General features: G+C 42.6%; 2 protein-coding genes across 2 annotated transcripts; both read right to left on the reverse strand.

The window, feature by feature from the left end:
- Positions 1-3,984: 3,984 nt before the first annotated feature.
- hoxc12a (homeobox C12a) lies at positions 3,985-8,022 on the reverse strand. The gene is made up of 2 exons (XM_061075009.1): positions 7,412-8,022; positions 3,985-6,160 (listed from the first exon to the last, which is right to left on the reverse strand). Exons 1-2 carry the CDS (start codon positions 7,998-8,000, stop codon positions 5,922-5,924), a joined length of 828 nt encoding a protein of 275 aa, XP_060930992.1. The 5' UTR covers positions 8,001-8,022; the 3' UTR covers positions 3,985-5,921.
- An 8,052-nt stretch (positions 8,023-16,074) lies between these two features.
- Positions 16,075-19,288, reverse strand: hoxc13a (homeobox C13a). The gene is made up of 2 exons (XM_061075257.1): positions 18,628-19,288; positions 16,075-16,331 (listed from the first exon to the last, which is right to left on the reverse strand). Exons 1-2 carry the CDS (start codon positions 19,286-19,288, stop codon positions 16,075-16,077), a joined length of 918 nt encoding a protein of 305 aa, XP_060931240.1.
- Between the last annotated feature and the right edge of the window lie 300 nt (positions 19,289-19,588).

Raw genomic sequence — 19,588 nt, forward strand, 5'->3', positions numbered from 1 at the left:
CTGCATACTTGACCTTCAGTGTGTCCGTTAGGGCCCAAGCATCGGCCTGGACAGTCCGCCTCCAAAATACTCAACATTTAAGACAAATACTCTTTGTATAGTAGGTAAGAGAGAAAACATTGAGTAAAATGTGTTTTAAAACGGAGGTTAAATAACAAAATAAATAATACTGAGCAGAATATCATATAGGTTGCTGACAAATGTCGTACACCCTTTTTACGTTGAGCTGTAAAAAGATTTCATACGAAATAAGAGATAACCGTGATGCTATAATTGGATAAACAATGACAGCGAAATAACAACGATTGGCTACTGATTTGCGATCGTATCATCAATCTGAACTGGAATTCTGAGGTGCTTGTCTTTCTTTCCGTCAGGGACAAGTGGTCTGAGACAAATCCGCCGCTTTGGAGGCAGCAATGAAACCTCCACAATCCGTAATAAGGGTTGCTGGACATGCGATGCGATCGAGAAACAAATCGACAGTCAGGAAGACAAACAGAGCTCATACAGAACTCATTTCGAATCATATCAAAATCAATATATATCAACTCGGAGAGGACTGACGATATGGAGCTTTCACGTCGAGAATCCCACCTATGCTCTGTTTCTATATCACACCAACAGTCCTTTAAAATTCACGCACATCCACACACACACACACACACACACACACACACACACACACACACACACACACACACACACACACACACACACACACACACACACACTCCGCGCGCACTTCATTAGGAATAACATGGCTTTCCATTTCTCTGGCCAGCTTCGTACCATAAACGGCAGAGGGGTGGCGGGGGCGTAGACCGCATGCCACACAAGTTCTCTGCGAAGGGCACTGTGAAGCTCACTGACCTTTGGGACGCGGAGACAGGCCGCCATAAACAGATTTAGCCAGTCTCAAAGTCAAAAGTGCTCAAGAGCAGTGAAAGACCTATTGTAAAAGACCTGCAAAGCCCACGGAGATCTCGTCCCGGTTTACAATCCAAAATATCTAGAGGTTGTCTGCAGTTGTGCATTTTTTTTCTTAATTCTCCCTTAGTCTCCTGCATGTGTGTAGAGTGAATTATAAACAATTTAAATGTGTACGAGGCAAGGATGTGCAAACCAACACGAGCCGCCTCACAGTGAGGACTTTTTACATTTCTAAAGAAGCACAGGGGGTGGTAGGTAAAGACACAGTGAAATATTTAGTAGTTTCCTTAATGTGGACGCACAAACATATTTGTCAGACAAAAAATGTATACATAGAGAGACATACCCGTATAAACAGGCAACACAGAAAAGTCCCGACTAACATCAACAGATACGCCTGGTTTGAAGTTCAAGTTAAAACTACATGCTCGCATATGCGTTCGGCACCGACCAGAGAGCAGACTGTCACGTTATTCAAACAAACGATCACACGGTTTACACAGCAACCATCAAACCAGTCTGCAAACACAAACTATACTGTTTGCATCATGGTGTAATGGCGGTTTTCAGGATTCATGTTTTGCTCCCTGCATGTCGTTGTTCTGATTTTTACTTCAACGTTTCGCATATCAAAAAACATTTGTATGAACAAAACTAATAGTCGCTGCTGTAAATGTCACTTTATACTTCCTTCAGTGGAGAGCAAATCTATTTTGCGGTTTTATCCGAGAGGGATCCTGGGTTGTATCTGCTTTCTCTTTTCCACATCGCATGCTTGCTGTTCGCATTTTTACAAGCTCACATCCAAATAAAACCGAAAAAATAAATAATTCAGCCTAATTAAGTTATTGCACTCGCTGCTGGTTAAATTTCAACAGCGCGTATGAGCAATTTATCCTGAAGCCTTTTAAAAAAAGATCTAAAAGTATTTGGAGCATATCGCACCATAATGATTGTTTTTTTTTTGTTTTTTTGAAAATAACAGTGGATATTCTGCAGAGGAGTGAAAACAGACATGATGTATTTTACATCTATTATTCTCCTCTAAGCCCGTTAACAAGGCAACACACAAACACAAGGCATTAGTTTAACTCCTTTCATGGTCAACAGCGCGTTTGATAGGCTAAAAAGATTGGAGTAGTTATGAATGATGTCCTGTGGATGATCAAATTCAATACACACAATTTAAGATCTCCCCAGTATTATTTCATAGTCTTTGTTTTTATCGCATGTGGCAGAAAATACTTAGTAAACTTACTTGGTATGTACTTCGCATCATCCCTTGGTACTAATGTGTTCACATGCCTGTTTTTGTGTGTGCGTAAAAAGGATACATATCCCAAGATTACGCATGCATTTGTCGTATTATACGGATATAACAATTCAGAGCCAGTTGCTATTATGACTGACATGCATGTTCACAATTCTGCACAGTCATTCAGTTGAAATGTTTCTCCAACCTCATTTTAAACAAATGCGTAATTGTACATGGAGTGCTTTTTCCCGAAAACATTAAACCAGCGGGTCTCATTCATTTATATCAAGTCACACTCTGACTACACGCGTGTTGTACGCTCAAACAATTTTAACTGAAGCCTTGGTTTGTTTAAAATATTTACAGAGGTTATTTTAAAAGCCAGTATTTGTAATCTTGTTCGTTTTTATATCTGCTACCTGGCGCATTGTCGAACGATCGAATAGCAGCGCGCCGGGACGGCCCTTTGCCACATATACACAGCTTGTTGCTCTTATATTATCCTGCACAATGTGTACGTAACACACACAGAATTATGCATCATGTAAACATTATATTGACGAAAAAATGGTACAAATATGAGAGGCTGCAGAAACAGCATGCTTTATTACACAGAAGAGAGTACTGCAGCAAGGTTTTCATACACCCACACACATCACTGTCCAATGATAATAAAACTGATCCTCTAATTCATGATCTTAAGTGATCGTTAGTAAGATAGCATTGTGAGGAGCACAATTGAGTAAACGTCATCTTACATGTATGTATATATTTTCAGACGCTGGACAGGCTAACTCAGGAAGGCCTTTCATTGGGTCGGCTGCAGGAGTGGCCGTGCACAGTTCACTGAAAAGGAAACATGTGATCTCAACATGGAGACAGCACCACAGTTTCCAGTGAACATACAGCACCTAACTGGAGACTGGAAGCTGCTGTGGACCGGACGCACTGATGGTTGTTTAGTGAGCTGATAAAGAAAAGCACTGCACGCCGCCCTGCATTGCTTTACACTTCTTTACCAGCAGGGAGAGTCCTTTGTATTTTAGATGTGCTTATTGTACACACATCTATGTGGTTTGTAAAGATGTACGCTATTTAAGAGAAGGGCAATTCTATTCTGATGTGTGTGTGACTATTCATAAACCCAAATCCCCTAATGCAAACCAGAGAGAGGGATGAACAGCCAGTCTGGGAGGTTTGACTATGGAGCACTGGGGTGTAACCCTATTACCGCTTTACAGAGCTATTGCGTGTTTAGCTGAGACGTTATAGGCCTGTAGCATCTCAGTGACACTGATTAGGTCGAACTTCAAGGGAAACCACAAAAAAATGTAAAAGAAAATCTTGTCTATAACTGATGTAGTCTGGTTGCTGTGTGGTGGCTGCATAAAGCGTCTCAGATTTCTCTCAAATAGGATTTATGTTCAGTGTAAGGTGGCTTTTAGAATATGTATCTGGCCGCCATTTTGCACCGAGCGCAATAGCACCTATAGTCCACCTTTATATCAGAGCGGCCTTTATATAACAAGAGCAACCTGCGTGGGGTCCTGTTGCTTAGAGTTCACAGCATGTGGAATTATGTGCCAACAAAACACCCTCTCAAATGCGACCAAATGTCCCATTAATGTTCAGATCTTGATTTCACTGCGGTGGACACGTGTACTTTTTAAACTGTGTCAGCCCACAGGTCACGTCCAATAAAAGAATCCCACCAGTCAACCCTTAGAAAACCTGATTTTTAAAAGCGGGACACTCGGAGGAGCGACCCAGTGACAGACGGAGGTAACACCAATAAACACTTCAGTATTCTGTTTATTGAAGACCTTACGCATATACATTCATATCATTATTACTTTTACAAGACAATGTAGCAATCCTTACAAGCGCAAAGAAGGGAATGCAGTGAGGGACGAAATAAAGGAAGGATAACAAACAGCTACTACAAACAGAGTTTTTTTAAATGACATGTATGGTAAAAGTTCTTGCATACCACTTCTTCTATGCATTCTTGGCAGTATGATATATTTAGGCCTACAGTTCCAACCCATACAACCACAAATAGGCTATGGAATGCAATATTGTACAAGACGATCAATAACATAACGCACATTACATATTGATAAGGATCCCAAAATAGGATGCGAAATAGTAACATGTGTAATTTGATTTTACAAAGTTATACACGAGTACAAGGTAAGGGAAGGGACGACATTGAGGACATGGCGCGGAGCAAGTACATAAAGTAGGACCGAATAGGCCCTCCGTCCTTCCACCATTATAATATTAATAATGATAATAATAACAATAATAATACTAATACATTCTTTATAGAGGATTGTGTCTGAAATCTTTAAGGTTTTGTTCGCTTTTTGATTTGTTCAGGGGGGGAAAGTATAAAAAAAGTGGCCCGCAGAACACCACTTATAACTATTTCACATCGATAACATGCTGCAAATACTTTTCACTGCTATAGCTTACTCATTATACATGACAGATAATTGCATTCGTCCCGAATTAAGGGAGCACACGGTTAGGCCTATAATTAAGTGTTTTTAATCCTCTACATATTTATTCTCTTCGTGAGCACCAAGTTTCAGAAATGTTCTTTTAGGCCTAAAAACGATTTTTTTCCCCTCGCCGCAGCTGCAGCGTCGGGCGGTTTCCTGGTTTAACCGAGCGGGGTCTAAAATATACTTAACACTGTTGAATATTTTCTTTATAGATCCATAGCGAGTTTATTGTAAAATATACTTTGCTTTTTTTTTCACAATCGGGACGTGGGTCTTTTTAATAGCAGCTCAAAACCGTATTCAAACGGTGATCTCACTCGTATAAAGAAATGCAACCCATGCAGGATTCTGTGATTGTTGTTGTGACACGTTGAGGGTCGATAAAAGCCGCAGAATCACCTTCAGAAACTTGTTAGCACATGAACAAAGTCATGGCAATTGTTATCCAATGTGCCCCTCATAAATATATGGACAAAGATTACGTTGCGGTTTTGTTTTGTTTGGTTTGTCCTCCCACTCCTCACGCAGACTCCCAGACTTCCTGCCCGTGACCGTGAACGTGCCCACAACGTGTGACGAAAACTATGGAGAGGAAATAAGGATGAAGCTCCTCTTTCACCAGTACATGGTGGCGGGGGAAGTTTTGAAACAACTATGGGAGCGAGATTGTTCTTCATAAACCCTCAGAGATATTATTGCGCGGATTGCGGCTCACACCAGGCTTCTCTGGCTTTCTGACTTCACTGTTATTTTTTTTTAGGCCTATTTGGAGATTTTAACCAAGTGGTCCCGCTGCCTCATTATTTTTATTTGACTAAAAAGGGAACTCAACAATGCTGTCATTGTGTGTGTATTCCCAAATCTGAGCAATACACATTTTGCATGGTTTGCAATTTGGGCGTAGACTAATCTCTGGACAGAAAAACCAAGAGATGCTTCCTGCTCAGTTCTCACAGCTTCTTTTGTGCGATAATACCAAACATGAGGAAAGTCTCATCGAGAATAGCTTTGAATGACAGATAGTGGCTTGTTTCTGGGCGTGTGTGTATAGCCCGCAACTTTAAGAGAAAAAATATATATAGGCTATCAGAAAATGTGGTATGAATTGCCTGCAATTGAAAAGATGGATAGATTGAGTGCATGCATTGAAAGAAGACCTAAGGGAGCGTAGAAGGTTTTGGGCTTTTTTTTTACTGCCTATCGATTCACCTTCTGCCGCATCTCTAAAAGTAGGCCAAAGCTTGCTCCCTCAGCATGAGTCTCTTCTTCTTCATCCTGCGGTTCTGGAACCAGATTTTGACTTGCTGGTCGCTGAGGTTCAGGCGGTCGGAGAGCTCCCTCCGCCGCTGCCTGGTGATGAACTCATTCAGCATGAATTCACCCTCGAGCTCGGCCAGTTGGAGTTTGGAATAGGGCTTGCGCTTCTTTCTGGTCCGAGTGTGCATCGGGTACCACGGGGCACCTGGAGGAGTGGGAGGAGGAGGAGGGTCGGGTGGGGTAGGGCAGGGTTGAAGGGGGATGGGGGGGGGGGTATGCAGAGGGGGAGCAAACTACGGATTAGTCACCACAGTAGCAAAATCACGGTCACCTCCAAGGTTATGAGGAGCCTGCAGGGGCGTCACTTGTGGAGAGGAAAGGCTTGGGCCACTTGATTGAAGTGAATTTGGGATTCAATTTAGCATTAGAGTGTAGAGCAATCAGAAAATGATCTCTACAGGTTCAAATGAGATTATAGCGATACAACACGGAGTCTTTCTAGTTTCTGCAGCTCTGGAAATACAGAAAGTATTTCATTAAGCTAGAGGGGGGATCTGCGTTTTGCAGAGGATCCCACATTCTGCTTTATATTAGGATTCATCACACTGACGCCCATGGAAGCTGTCATTTCCTCCACACACAACCAAATTGGATTTGTTGTGGTCTCCCCCCCTCCCCCCTGGGCTGCCATGGGACATATCTGATCTCAAATACAATTTCCCGGATGAACAGGGCCAGTCCAGGGTTTTATCATTTTTTTCTTGCACATATTTTCAATAGCAAGTGTTAATTTTATATTTTTCCAGCCTCTTCTATAATAACACCACGAGCATACAGCGGTTTGTGTCACAGGAAGTTTTATTGTTCCTGTTAAAGTAGCATTAACGCGATAATTAAGCTGTGCTTGCGAATACCCCTACTTATTTGCGAGTTTCGGAGCATATTAAATGACTGTTGAGTACACAGCGACAGATATTAATTCGGTTTACGAGTCACTAAAAAGGAAAACTCTCCCTATTCGATGCAGTCAAGCAAAGCGGCTCACCCCCCCTTTAAATCACTGCCCTAATTTGTGTATATACAAAGTGCAGCAATACATTCACCAATATCAACCATCGATAGATGCCCGTATCACAGGAGTCGTATCTAAGATATAGAAATAATGCAATGACACGTCTGAGTGTTTATTCAAAAGATGGCCATATACGCTCTATGATAACTGTACACAGCCACATGGCGTGTGGAGTATTTTAGGGCAACCCCTAGCGGCGTCTGCACACCACGCAAGTACCCTGCAGGCTAATCTATAGGCTGCAAGCTGTGCATCAACACAAGCAGCCCTGATGACTCGTTTTTTACCGCGAGTGAAACATTTAGCTGCAGCTTTCTTATGTACAACACACACATGCACTCGAAAAATCACAGTTATAAAGAAAAAAAAAACAACAGCACCAACCTCCGCCTGCGGCTATGTTGCTTGCATGGCTTCCCGGTGACACCAGGGTCTGTGTGTCGCTGGATGAAGGCTTGCTGCCCTCGTTGAGCAGAGAGGAGCTGGAGTCGGACTCCATTGACTGACAGGATGGCGGATCTTGCGTTAGCTGCTCGGTCCCGTAATCGTATTTGGAGAAGGCGGCTGTGTTGCCAATCCCACTGTGCATCCCGTGCTCGGATGTTAGGGATGATGTGTCTCTCGCCCTGTCCTCTCGTTTGAGGCTGCTGCCACCTGAGCAGGTCTCCCTGCTCCCGCTGCCGTTGTTATAATAACATTTACCCTCTTCTGGTCTGCTGATTTCACACGACCGATTGAAAGAAGGGTTAATAGACACGGGGCTGCTAAAGTAGGATTGAGAGTATCCATTGCACGGCTCCGAAGGATTCCACGGGAGGGAGCAAACATTGTCCCTTCTCGGGTAGGAGAGAGACGGTAGCCCCGCCAGTTGTCCCCCTGAGGCTCTAAAATTCGGAAAGTAAAAGGTGTCTCCAGTGTGGATGTTAACCAAAGGTCCCACAAACCCTGGATTAAGGAGATTATGCTCGCCCATTTCCGCGGGCCCGACCAACAGCTTCTAGTTTATTGCAATCTGACATTTAACATAGTTAAACCTGGAGGGGCGCCTGATTGGTCAACCTCAAACCACGTGCTCAGGCCAACTTCTGCTACACATGGTACCACCCACTCGGTCCCTCTCTGACAAAACAAAACAAAACATTAACTCCTGTATTACAGGTTTATACGCTTTTTAAAAATACTATAAACCTTTTTATTAAAAATGGAGAATCTTGTGTTTTCCGTGCTGGGTCCAGCAGGAGCCCAGGCTGCTTCTCCTTTCCCCTCTCTCTTGGAACTGTCCATGGTCTCGTTTAATATCTTTATAAGCTGGCAAAAGTTTTTTAAATACCAATTCTTATGAAAACTATTTTTTTTCTCTAAGGATCGGGGGGCTGCAAATGATAACTTGTTTTCCAGCAAATTATGGTTGAATCCCACGTCACATAAAGCTGTGATGTCCCAATTTTACAAGCTTGTTTTAAGAAAAGACTGATGCTCATTGCCGCACTCGCCTCATATTTACAGTAACGGGGTCAGCAGGTTGAAGTCACTGGCTCTGTAAAAGAGGACGGATATTCTACAAGGTTACTTTAAGAGGGTATATTTCACCTAATATTCTCGAGTACACCTCACATGAGCAACTTTAACAGATACCTCCAATAAACGTTCGCAGCCAAACTCTTGTGGGATTGTTATACCTCTCGCAATTCTTTTATATGGATTTTACAAGATATCAGAGGGCACTTAACTGATTCATCCGGCCGAGAGTCTCTCTGCTTTATATCACACTAATTAGTTGATTTGTAGGCGCGCTTCTGAAGACCCTGAACAAATATATGTGTCAGAGTGCAACCATCCTCTGTTCTCGCAAATAGAGGCCTTGCTTAAAAAACTAGAGACAGACAGAAAGACAAAATGCAACTTCTCCAAGACTCCACCACAGCGAAAAAGTTAATATCATAATATGCAGAAGACTCGGGCACGCTGCCAACAGCTGGCGCAAGAATTTCTAATGTGGTCACTGCTCATCAAAACTGGCAAACCATCATCCTCATAGTCTTATGACTGACCTATACTTTTTGCATTCCTCTCCCGGGTTCACAAGCTACACTCCCTAATTGAAAAAATACATCTCGCAGGACTTTCCAAGCGTTTATAGCTGCTCTACAGTATAATCAGCGAGGCAACAATTTTGCAAATCCCACTTTCCCCCTTTATAAAATTTCATAATTTACCGCCGTCCACTCCAGGCTACATATAAGGAGGACAGAAATCAATTTATGGATCTGAAAAAGTTGCCATAACTCAGCAGAGGCGAGCTGCTAGTGTCTCAAATGATGGCTCTTAAAAAAAAAGTACATCGAGGACAAATTGTTTGACTCAGCAATGACACGGAATTGGAACAAGGAAAAATAAAAAAATATAAAAAAATATATAAATACATAAACACCCAGGGACACGTGCACGGACGTCGCCGTCAATCTACTCAAGTTCAGACAGAGTCACGTTGAACTTGATATTGAACTCAAATACTCAGTTTAAATAAATGGAAGAAGGTGAAATATATGTAAACAAAATTTGATAAACATATAATAGTCTCTCAGGCTGACGCAGGTTAAAGTGAAGGCAGCCCAGGGCTTATAAAATAATATTGATACGTTCTGAGCTGCCTCTCTGATTTAAAATCATCCACCTGAAAACAAAACAGCGGATAAACTGCTAAATCTATAGAAGAGAATAAAAAGACTGATTTCATGAATTGACAGCTAAAGAGCTGGGGATACAGGATTAGTACAGCTCGTTACATGCGTGCTGAATGGCGTTAGTTGTGTGCCACAAAACTGCCGATGAAGTGTTATGTGAGAACATGAGCATTCATTTAAACATTGGTTTGGGAACAGTTTGCAAGTCAGGCGATATTTGATCGCAGCGTCCGTCACTCGTCGCCGTATATCCTATCTAACCCAAAGGCTGCGGGCCTCGCTCTCGCCTTAAATAGAAAGAAAAGATATCAAATGTGTGCACTGGAGGAGCTCTGCAGCCTCATCCTGTTCCCTGGACCCACAGCTTCTCCTTTCACTGCACATTCTCGCATCTCGTTAGTCAGCCCCCGCAATGCAACGCTGCGTCAGCCCGGTGCAGCGTAATATCATGTGTGCCCCCGGTGTGATGGGCAGAGCTGGGGTGTCTGTGGTGTCGCTTCACGGCCTCTCGTGTTATTCTAACAGTAACCGTGAGTAACGTGCAGGCTTCTTTACCTCGGGGAGGGGGGGAAAGAGGCCATGTGTTGCGCCTCCTCGCCTGGTCTCTCTCCACGCCTCCGATCCCACTGCTCGCACGCAGATCCGCATTTCACATTCAAACAACCGCTCGTCTGTTCAGTGCATCTTTCGCCCGGCGATGATGTCATATGTGACCGTGAGCTTCGGGCCTTGTGCTCTCTCTCTCTCTCTCTCTCATTCAGTAAAAGAAGAGGAAACAAATGAAAATCTGCAGTTGAAAAAAGAAAGTTTGCAAAGCGAGCCTATAGCACTGTCAAGGTCACTGCCTAGTACACTGTCTGCTCGATATTGAAATGACCCTCCTGGAATCCACTGGTCCTGTCCAGACAGGGTAATAGACCAAACAAAGGGCTTTTCTTTTCTTCCCTTTTCTCTCTTTGATTCTCTGCGGGCAGGTTGCCACAGTTATAGCCCGGTGCAGCCCCTCTTAAAGCTTCCTTCATGGAAAACAAACCACCAAGGGAAACCTAAAGAACCCACAGAAGTGGCAGCGTTTAGGTGAAACGTTCGGCTGATCTCTGTTTACAACAGCACATGATATTTAATGCGGGCGCGTGTCACGAATAACACCAGGAGATCAAATATTAATTGTTTACTTCAAATGATTAAGATAGTTGACATCTATCAGGAAATAATAATAGGTTAACAATTGTATTTATACATAAAACGTATAATATACATTTATAGTCAGTCAATCTGAGTAAGTTGTGTATAAATATGCAAATAAAACCTCGCAAACTGGCATATAGGCCTTTAGAAAAGCCTTCACGTCATGGATACTAAGATTTGAACTTGACCGTCACGTTGGATAAAGTTATGATGTAATAAGTCATGATTGGATAAGGGGCGGAAACGCAATTGTTCAATTTGGAAAATATAAAATTGAACTTTTCAGCAATTCTTTAAATTTAAATTATGGAAACAACTTTTGTGTGTGTGTGTGAGAGAGAGTGTGTGTGTGTGTATGTGTGTGTGTGTGTGTGTGTGTGTGAGAGAGAGAGAGAGATGCAGAAATACTAATATAAAGTGTTAATGCACTGTGAATATCTGTATTATTCATATTTAACAAATTATAACATATCCTTAACCACCACACCTGACACATATGGTCAGTCAGTTTGGATTCGTTACTAAAACGCTTTAACATGCACGTTATAACAGTGCGACTTTCCTAATAACAGTGTTTTAAAATGTGTTGAAAATCTTTGTAAAGCCACATATATATAAATAAATGTCAATACAAAAATTAAACAATTGATATTTCTAAATATGTAAACACAACTGAACATGGAAACTATTTTTGTCTCTGTGGTCTTTGCCTGTTTCAGATGCGTCCCTTTTCAGATTTGTCTAATATATTCAAACAGCAGCATTAAATTAAAAAAATACCTCCATTGTAATCATATAAAAATTCATGTAAACAGGAATCTCATTAGAAAACGGATTAAAAAGACAACAGGGCAGATGTGGCTTTAGCTGAGACATCTGTATTCTGCCGCACCGTCCACTGTAGTCAGGCCCTCATCTTTTACACTTTAAAAACTTTGTTTGCACTATAATGACATCGATGCACAACTTCACATTTCATAAATATGATCACACGCTGGACAAGGAGTCAACACTGAGCTAATCGTCCCCGTAAGAACACAAAATGAGCTGAAGTGAAAGGATCTGCCCAAAATGCAGGCAGCTGCAGCACTTCCTGATATTTTCCCCTGGTCACCACCAGAGGTTATCAGCCCCCTGTCTGATGGCTCTGGATACCAGCGGCCTGCAGCTTACACGCCCTCCAAACACACACACACACACACACACACACAACATAAACCAAACACAACTTTGTCGTCGTTCTAGTTTCTCAAGGTAAAAAGCCGGAGCTGACCAGGAGCTAAAGTGGAAAAACTTGAAGTCATGGCTTATTTTTTTATTTGTTTGTTAAGAAAGTATCCTGTGTGGCTTTCTAAGTTTATTCTGCTTCGTCTTTTCTTTCGGCAGAGTGAATGTTAATCTCGGGCGTCTGTTTGATTACTGTAGGTGACAAGTTCAGTAAGTAAAAAATTAACTTTCAGGAAGCTGTGTCTATTGCACTGGTCTGGATACGGAATTTGCTTTCAGATTCTATTTCTCATTTGTACGTAAAAACGATTTGAGTTTGCGCACTTGAATAATTCCATATTCCTCCACTTGAATGTATTCTTTTTTATTCTATCTTCTAATCTTCTTAATCTATCAACTATTTGTGTAAATTAAAAATCTAAATAAATGTACAAACGTTTGAATTATCTGCACATCATTACATTATGATGGATGAGATTATTTGTGGTATGTGACACATTTCAGCTCAAATAATATTCTGCTGGATAAATTAAACATTAAAGCACCTGTTAGAATGTTTATAAATATCAGGAGTTAAAATAGAAATATTTAAAGTAGCCCTGTTTTTAAACGTCATCATTGTTTCGCTCCTTTCACGCAGAAGAAAATCATATTTCTAATACATGAAGTACAAACTCGCCCGTCACTGCAGATCATTCATCATATTTCAAATTACCTTTCACTGCTGAATGTTTAGTCTTCCACCGAATATACGAGAAAAAGTCATAAAGTAAAGTCCAAGTAGGCCTGCTGCCACAGTAGGAAGAAAACGGCCCCTACCTTTAATCGTTATATTGTGGCCGACGTCGTGTTATTATTTCCTCTCGCTGTGTAGACAGAATGGCTGCTTGCTGCGGATAACTGGTGTTGGTGTGAGACGTCAAAAAGTCCTACCTGTCCTTCGTGGTCAATAACGCCACCTCACGATGATGAGTGCGTGAGACCATTGGTGCTTCCAGGGGGCATCGCCCAGAACTACTGCATTTAAAATAACTTCTGCAGAACAAACAGAACAGAAAAGAATAGAGCCCAAATGTGAAGGCAAAGTTTAGAGCGATGGTCAGAAACGCAGGTCAGAGGATATCGCTACACTTCCCGTTTTTTATGTATTTATGGCACGTCATTAAGTCCGGCTGTCTAGACAGGGAAATAACACCTTGTTTGCCCACAAACAAACCGCCGGCATCGGTGTCCAGCCCCCTATTTATTATTCACAATCTGCTGTGATGTCAAGGTCAAAGTGACTGCATAGTCATGGTCAAGGGTAAATCTGGAGACCCAGAACTTTCCTGCAGGATTGAAAACCCAGGAACCAGACAAACAAAAACCTCAAGTCTAGCGGCTTGGATTGTAATCAGCAGCGCTTCTCCACAGAAGATCTGAGGAAGTTGGAAAAAGTGACACAGTGCTTCCACCGCCCTGCCTACACACAAGTTTTAAAAAAAAAACTTCCTCAAGATTTATAAGTAGAATCTCAGAATAATATTTCTTGAGAAAGTTGCAACATTTGAATTATTATTGGCATATTTTCAGGCCTCAGCCGTAAATTAATTTGACTCAAGAAAATTACGCACCAGAGACAATTTACTTTTATTTACGTCTGACTTGAAGAATCCTGCGTAAAATGTTTTCTCGTCTTAAGCAGAATAAAAAGAGACAAACACCAGGTTCAACTACTCTTGTGGGAATAATCGTGGCTTTATTTATTCTCTAAATTATTATTTTCATAACTGGGACTGAAGTATTCCAACTTTAGAGGAACTGGGAACTTTATATATCTTTATATACGCCCGTATGAATGAAAACCTCCCGCATCCACACAAACTGTGTGAGGAAACACGTTTGTGATGAAAACTACACACATTTGACTGATATTTGCTGAGCACTGATATTTACGCGTAGCATGTGTGAGCCAATGTTTATTCTCTTTATTATTGTGTGTATATGTTGACGGAATTACAAGTTCATATAGGCGACAGAAATAGGTGCCGCCTCAAGTTCAGTGCAAACCTCACCTGTGATGTTTTATTCTTCTTACACACTCCAACAGTGTCCACAGGATTTAACCAAAGCGCTTGTCTTCACGACGCATCACCGCAAAACATGAATTCACTCAAGTTTGATCTTTTCCTTTTTAATACACTCATGTACTGTAAACATCTTGACAGAGCACGATCCGACCAAACGCTTCAAATCCACTGGATGGTGTTGGTGGAGGGAAATTATTTGATCTCATTCTCGCAGGGTGCGGCTTTTTTCTGTGTATCAGACAACAAATTTGTTCTTCGGGAAAGTAGGACAGAAAACATTCTGTGGTAACCGAGGACATGTTGGAGAGGCGAGGCTCTCATCCCCTGATTCACTTTCAGACTCTTTGCTTATGAGGAGTGTGCCAGTTGAACTTGTGCCAAAGTGACAGGTAAAACAGCTTTGGCATCAACTTTGATTATAAAATGCGGAAGCTGGGAGTGTAAAGGGGTGGGGTGCATTTGGACACGATGAGCGTCTTTTCCACATGCACGCAAACCTGTGATTTCTCCAAATCAGACCCCACCAGCCTGATTCGCTCAATAGCGGAAATAGGAATAAGTCCAAATATCATGATTCATGTTGGCAAATGTCAGAAAATACGCGCTACTGCCCACTGAACGTACATGATCAGTGTCTAGCCCCTTGTTGCCATTAACAATACCTCAGGATTATATTAATATGTCCTCATCAAGTCCTCTGCGTCATCAAACCTGCACTCGTTCATCCGCTGCTGAGGTTGTAGATATGGCGTCAGGCTGAAGAGGCCTAATAACACCGGTGTAACTCGAGACGACAGGAAAGTGCTGCAAGCAGAATGGTGGATTGAATATTCGAGCATTTTCATAATCATCATTTATTTATGAAACACGTTACCAGGACGCAATTCAACAGCACAATACAGGTCACATACTGCACGCAAGTAGAAATTACAGGCTTCGTACAAGGCGTGTGATCAGCTCCAAAGCTACGCTAACAAAGACAGAACGGAAATGAAAATAAAAAATAAACGATTGTGCATTTATGTGTAATACTCACTGACTTTTTAATGGTTTACAATCATTCCAGTTGCATGACAGAATCCTTCACTGATATAAAGGAAAAAACACTGGTCATGGGATATTCCAGTTTACAGCTCTGCCATACTAGATAATATGAATTAAATAATAAAGGCATTGCACTATACAGATTAACAACATAGCAGCCTCTGTGCTACCCCAGGCTTAAAAAGAGTGAAATCCCACACAGAGGAAGAGAACCTTTGAAATTCGGGAAAGAAGGAACAGAGAAAATTCATCGTCTCTCTCGAAGTCCTCTCTGTGAGCTTGTTCTTCGTTTGTTGAAGTTGTTCTTTTTTTTTAAGTTGCAAGATCAACGTGTCATGACGCCACAAAACTGTTCTTGTCCACTTGGCGATAGTCATTCTAAAAATGACACCAAAAAGGAACCAGGTCCTGTTCGTCGATCCGCCAGTTGCAAGTCTCAGAAATGTCATCAGTCCTTCCGGAGATTAGGTTTGAAACAAACAAAAAAAAGAGGAGAAAAGAAAAACACCCAATACTTGTCTTTGAAATACAGATATTTTAAATATTATATATTTATATATGTACATTAATATAAAACAAACGTGAAGTGAAATTTTCAATATTTTCACAGTTTTTAGAGCATCATCTCTAAGTTGAAAACGGGGGCTGGGGCGGAAGGGGGGGGGGGGGCATGGTGGCGTGGTCGATGGAGACGATGGAAGATAAATTATCAACAGAAAACAACCCCACTCGGCCAAAAAAATGTTCTTCAGCCACGACTTTTCGACGCAGGAGGTAAAACGATGACACGGTGCTGTGGAAGGTACGAGTTGCAGTGGGGACGTCGCGGGCCTCATCAAGTGGTGTGCATGTGGTTGCTCTTGGATTTACTGACGAACTTCTTCTCCTTGACTCGCCGGTTCTGGAACCAGATGGTGACCTGGCGCTCCGAGAGGTTGGTGCCGGCCGAGATGCGCCTTCGCTTGTCTTTGGTGATGAATTTGCTGGCTGCATACTCCTTCTCCAGTTCTTTCAGCTGGAGCTTGGTGTACGGGACCCGCTTCTTCCGCCCACGACGGTAGCTGCTGACCTCGGGCTGCAGAGGAACCACATCTGCGGGAGAACAGGAAAAATGGACAGAGAGATATTAAGATTTACTCAAAAAAAGCATCGCAGTGTTACAAGTCATACAATAAGCAGCGATGCAGCTGGGATTCGTCTTTACGTGTCAAAACTCTCTGTTACGCTCAAATACTCTATTAGACATTAAATAAAATTATATAATTTTCAATGTGGAACCCGTGTATTTTGTGTATTTCATTTGTGTGTGTGTGCAGGGGTTGGGTGGGGGTGGGACATCCGGGGGTACACTGAACGGTGCTGTCGCTGCAGTCAGGATCTCAGGTGTAGTGCACCTGACTTGTATGAACGCAGAAATTAAAAATGTGAGACTACCAATGTAAAATATAACACGGGGATAGATGGTCGTTTCTTCAGCATCCTGCAGAACTTTACATTGTTTCCAATGGCCACTGATTTTTTTTGTTCTTCAGCCTGTCTGTCAATATTTAATCAGTTGGTTGCTATATCTGATAAACCATAAAACAAATCTTGTTTATGGCATCTCGGATAAATCACTGGTAGATGCCTTTATATTAGATTGTGGGGTAAATACATGTATAAAATACAATAAGTCTCAATGTGGAGGCAGACAGTCTGCCCCAGCGCCTGGACAACAGAGACAAGAGCCTGGAAACTAAACTGACTGCAAGTGAGAAGATTTAACTTCAGGACTTTGACATGTTCAAATAAAACTTCACCATTTCACACATATTCCTGATCTTCCCCTTGGAATTAAGAGCAAATTTTTCCTCCACTAGTGTTCGTTATAAATTGTTTTTAAAAGTCACCAAAAAAAAACAACTTTTGGCTAGTGGATACTTATTTGTTCGTGGGGAAGCAAAGTTGTGGGATTGCATCTTTCTGCCAAGACTGGAGCTGAGTGCAGAGCAGCCAATGGGAAACATGACAGGACAAGTAAGGCAATACCTTTAGAAATAGTGGCAAGCTGTGAGACAACCAGCTTTTTACCCCCGTGTAATTTAACAGTTAGAGTTTGGGAATATTTCTCCACAGATCATTTGAATATAAGATTGTAGTTTCTTGATTCAGGCCAATGGATATTCCACCGTTACCTTCATCATATCCCTGGTGTTGTTGTATCTCCCACAGTGTGTGGTGAGGCCGAGAGGAGCCGAGTGGCGTGTATTCGTTCTGTCATTTTTTATTTTAGGGCAAATCTCTTGTGTGTGTGTTCGCGCGTCACACTGTATGTTACTGAGGTGAGAGAGGGAATATGGACATTGCGCGCTCGTGTTTTTGCGCATGTGTGCGCGCGCATTTGACTGCGTGCCCGTGCCTGCGTGGCTTGCTCTCGTGTATTTCCAATGTAAAGGTGGAGGGTGGAAGGGAGAGGGGAGGGGGGGTCGTGTGTGGGCAGTCCAGTCGGGGTCTGACAACAACCAGATCGGAAATTAAAAATACTTTGAGATTTCACAAACATAATAAAGCCCCTGTGGTAAAAGACGCAATCCAGTAAACACTCTGTAAACTGCATACTGGCCGGGCCCTTCTCCATTATCAGATATCATGCATGCTGTGTGCTGGTAAATAAAGGAAAGGGGTGATCCTGGATATGCAGTGTATTGATAAATTAGTGTGATATTATGCAGAGTATATGTGCATGTATGTTTGTATATGTGCATATGCATGGAAAATGTATCCGGACGTGTGCAAAACACTGTGGACACAGCACAGCAACAGTAAGCTAGCCTAGACACAGTATTGTCATGCAGAGGGCAAAGGTTTGCACTGGTGTCCCTCTCTATTTTACCTGACTCAAACGCAGCATATGACTCAGAGGAATAAAAAAAAACTGCAAATAACTTCCAACAGAAAATGCTCTTTTTCTCGAACTTTGATTAACCTTAAAATGTCACAGTTGTAAAAAAAACAGCTCCTCAATTTGGAATATTCCTCATTTTTACGCACACCTGAGAAAATGCTGATTATTTGTTTAAATACAAACTGAAGAGTGTGAGAGGCCACAGAGAAGACACACCATAAAGGACATTAGATAAGTGGTGAGCATGGGGACTGACAGTTGCATGTTTATTCAGCACATTGTGTGTTTCCCTGGACTTCTTGGTAAGTTGACACTGGCACTTTAACACAATAAAATGCACATGCTAAGCAAAAACAGCTGAGGAAAATAAACTTATATGACTACATTTAAATAGTTTTAATAACGTGGTGACACACGGTGGCTATCAAAACACTACGACACTAACATCTGGATTCAAGCCGGTTAGAGTTCCCTTAAAAAAAGTGGTTATTTTTTCCTCCTTACCTGGGAAAGGTGATTTCCACAGATGGGCTGACTGTGTTTGCTCTTTGGAGCAGTACACCTGCCCATCCCAGCCATTGGAGAGAGCCCAGTGCTGGTAGCCCTCCATGGGGATCAGGGCGTCGTGCCGCGGCTCAGGGTGGCTGATCCCAGGCACCACCGACACGTCCAGATATCCAGGGACACCCTGATACGAGCTGGCGAAACTCGGGTAGAAGGCAAACTCCTTCGCCCTGCTGGACAGTTCTTCCGTGGGCAGCGCCGTGCTGGGCTCGGCGTATTTCTCCGCGGGGTGGTACGAGCAGGGCTTCTGCTGCAAGTTCACGTTGTGCGAGTGAGACAATCTGCAGCCGTAGTACGGGTTTCCGAAGGGGTAGCCGTAGCTCAGAGAGGCGCCGGAGGACGACTGCGGAGCCGGACACTGTCGCCCGGCGTCCGGGGAGGAAATATCCGAGTAGACGGAGCCCTGGTGGGTCGCGATGGTGCCAGAGTGCCGTCCCAGCGCGGGGTGCGACATCAGGTCCCTGCAGTGGGTCGCAGGGCAATTACCGCTTAGTCCCTCCATTGTTTGGCTTTTATTCTGGCTGCTTTCATTCGGGCTTTTTTCATAAACGTACATCAAGGTGTCCGCCCAGCGTGGATGCAGAACCAGCGAAGTCGTCATATCAGGGGCTGCCGATGCTTTTTAAAAGTCGACTACTCCAAGACGGACACCTCATTTCCAACTACATTTTACACCGGGCGCATGCGCACACCGGGCCCTCGTGTGTCCACTTCATTAGGAATCTGGCACGTGATACGCTAACGAGTCCTATGAGATTGGGTTTGGGAGTTGGGGCAGAGCAGCCCTTTAAAGACCCACTGCCCCTGCATGTCACCGTCTTTTCCTGCAGAATATCGAGTCTTATCATTGGTTTAGATCGCACAGACCCGCACTCTTAAAGGGATACTCTCAAACGAAAAC

Source organism: Limanda limanda, chromosome 7 (genome assembly GCF_963576545.1).
Source record: "Limanda limanda chromosome 7, fLimLim1.1, whole genome shotgun sequence".
Taxonomy (NCBI): domain Eukaryota; kingdom Metazoa; phylum Chordata; class Actinopteri; order Pleuronectiformes; family Pleuronectidae; genus Limanda; species Limanda limanda.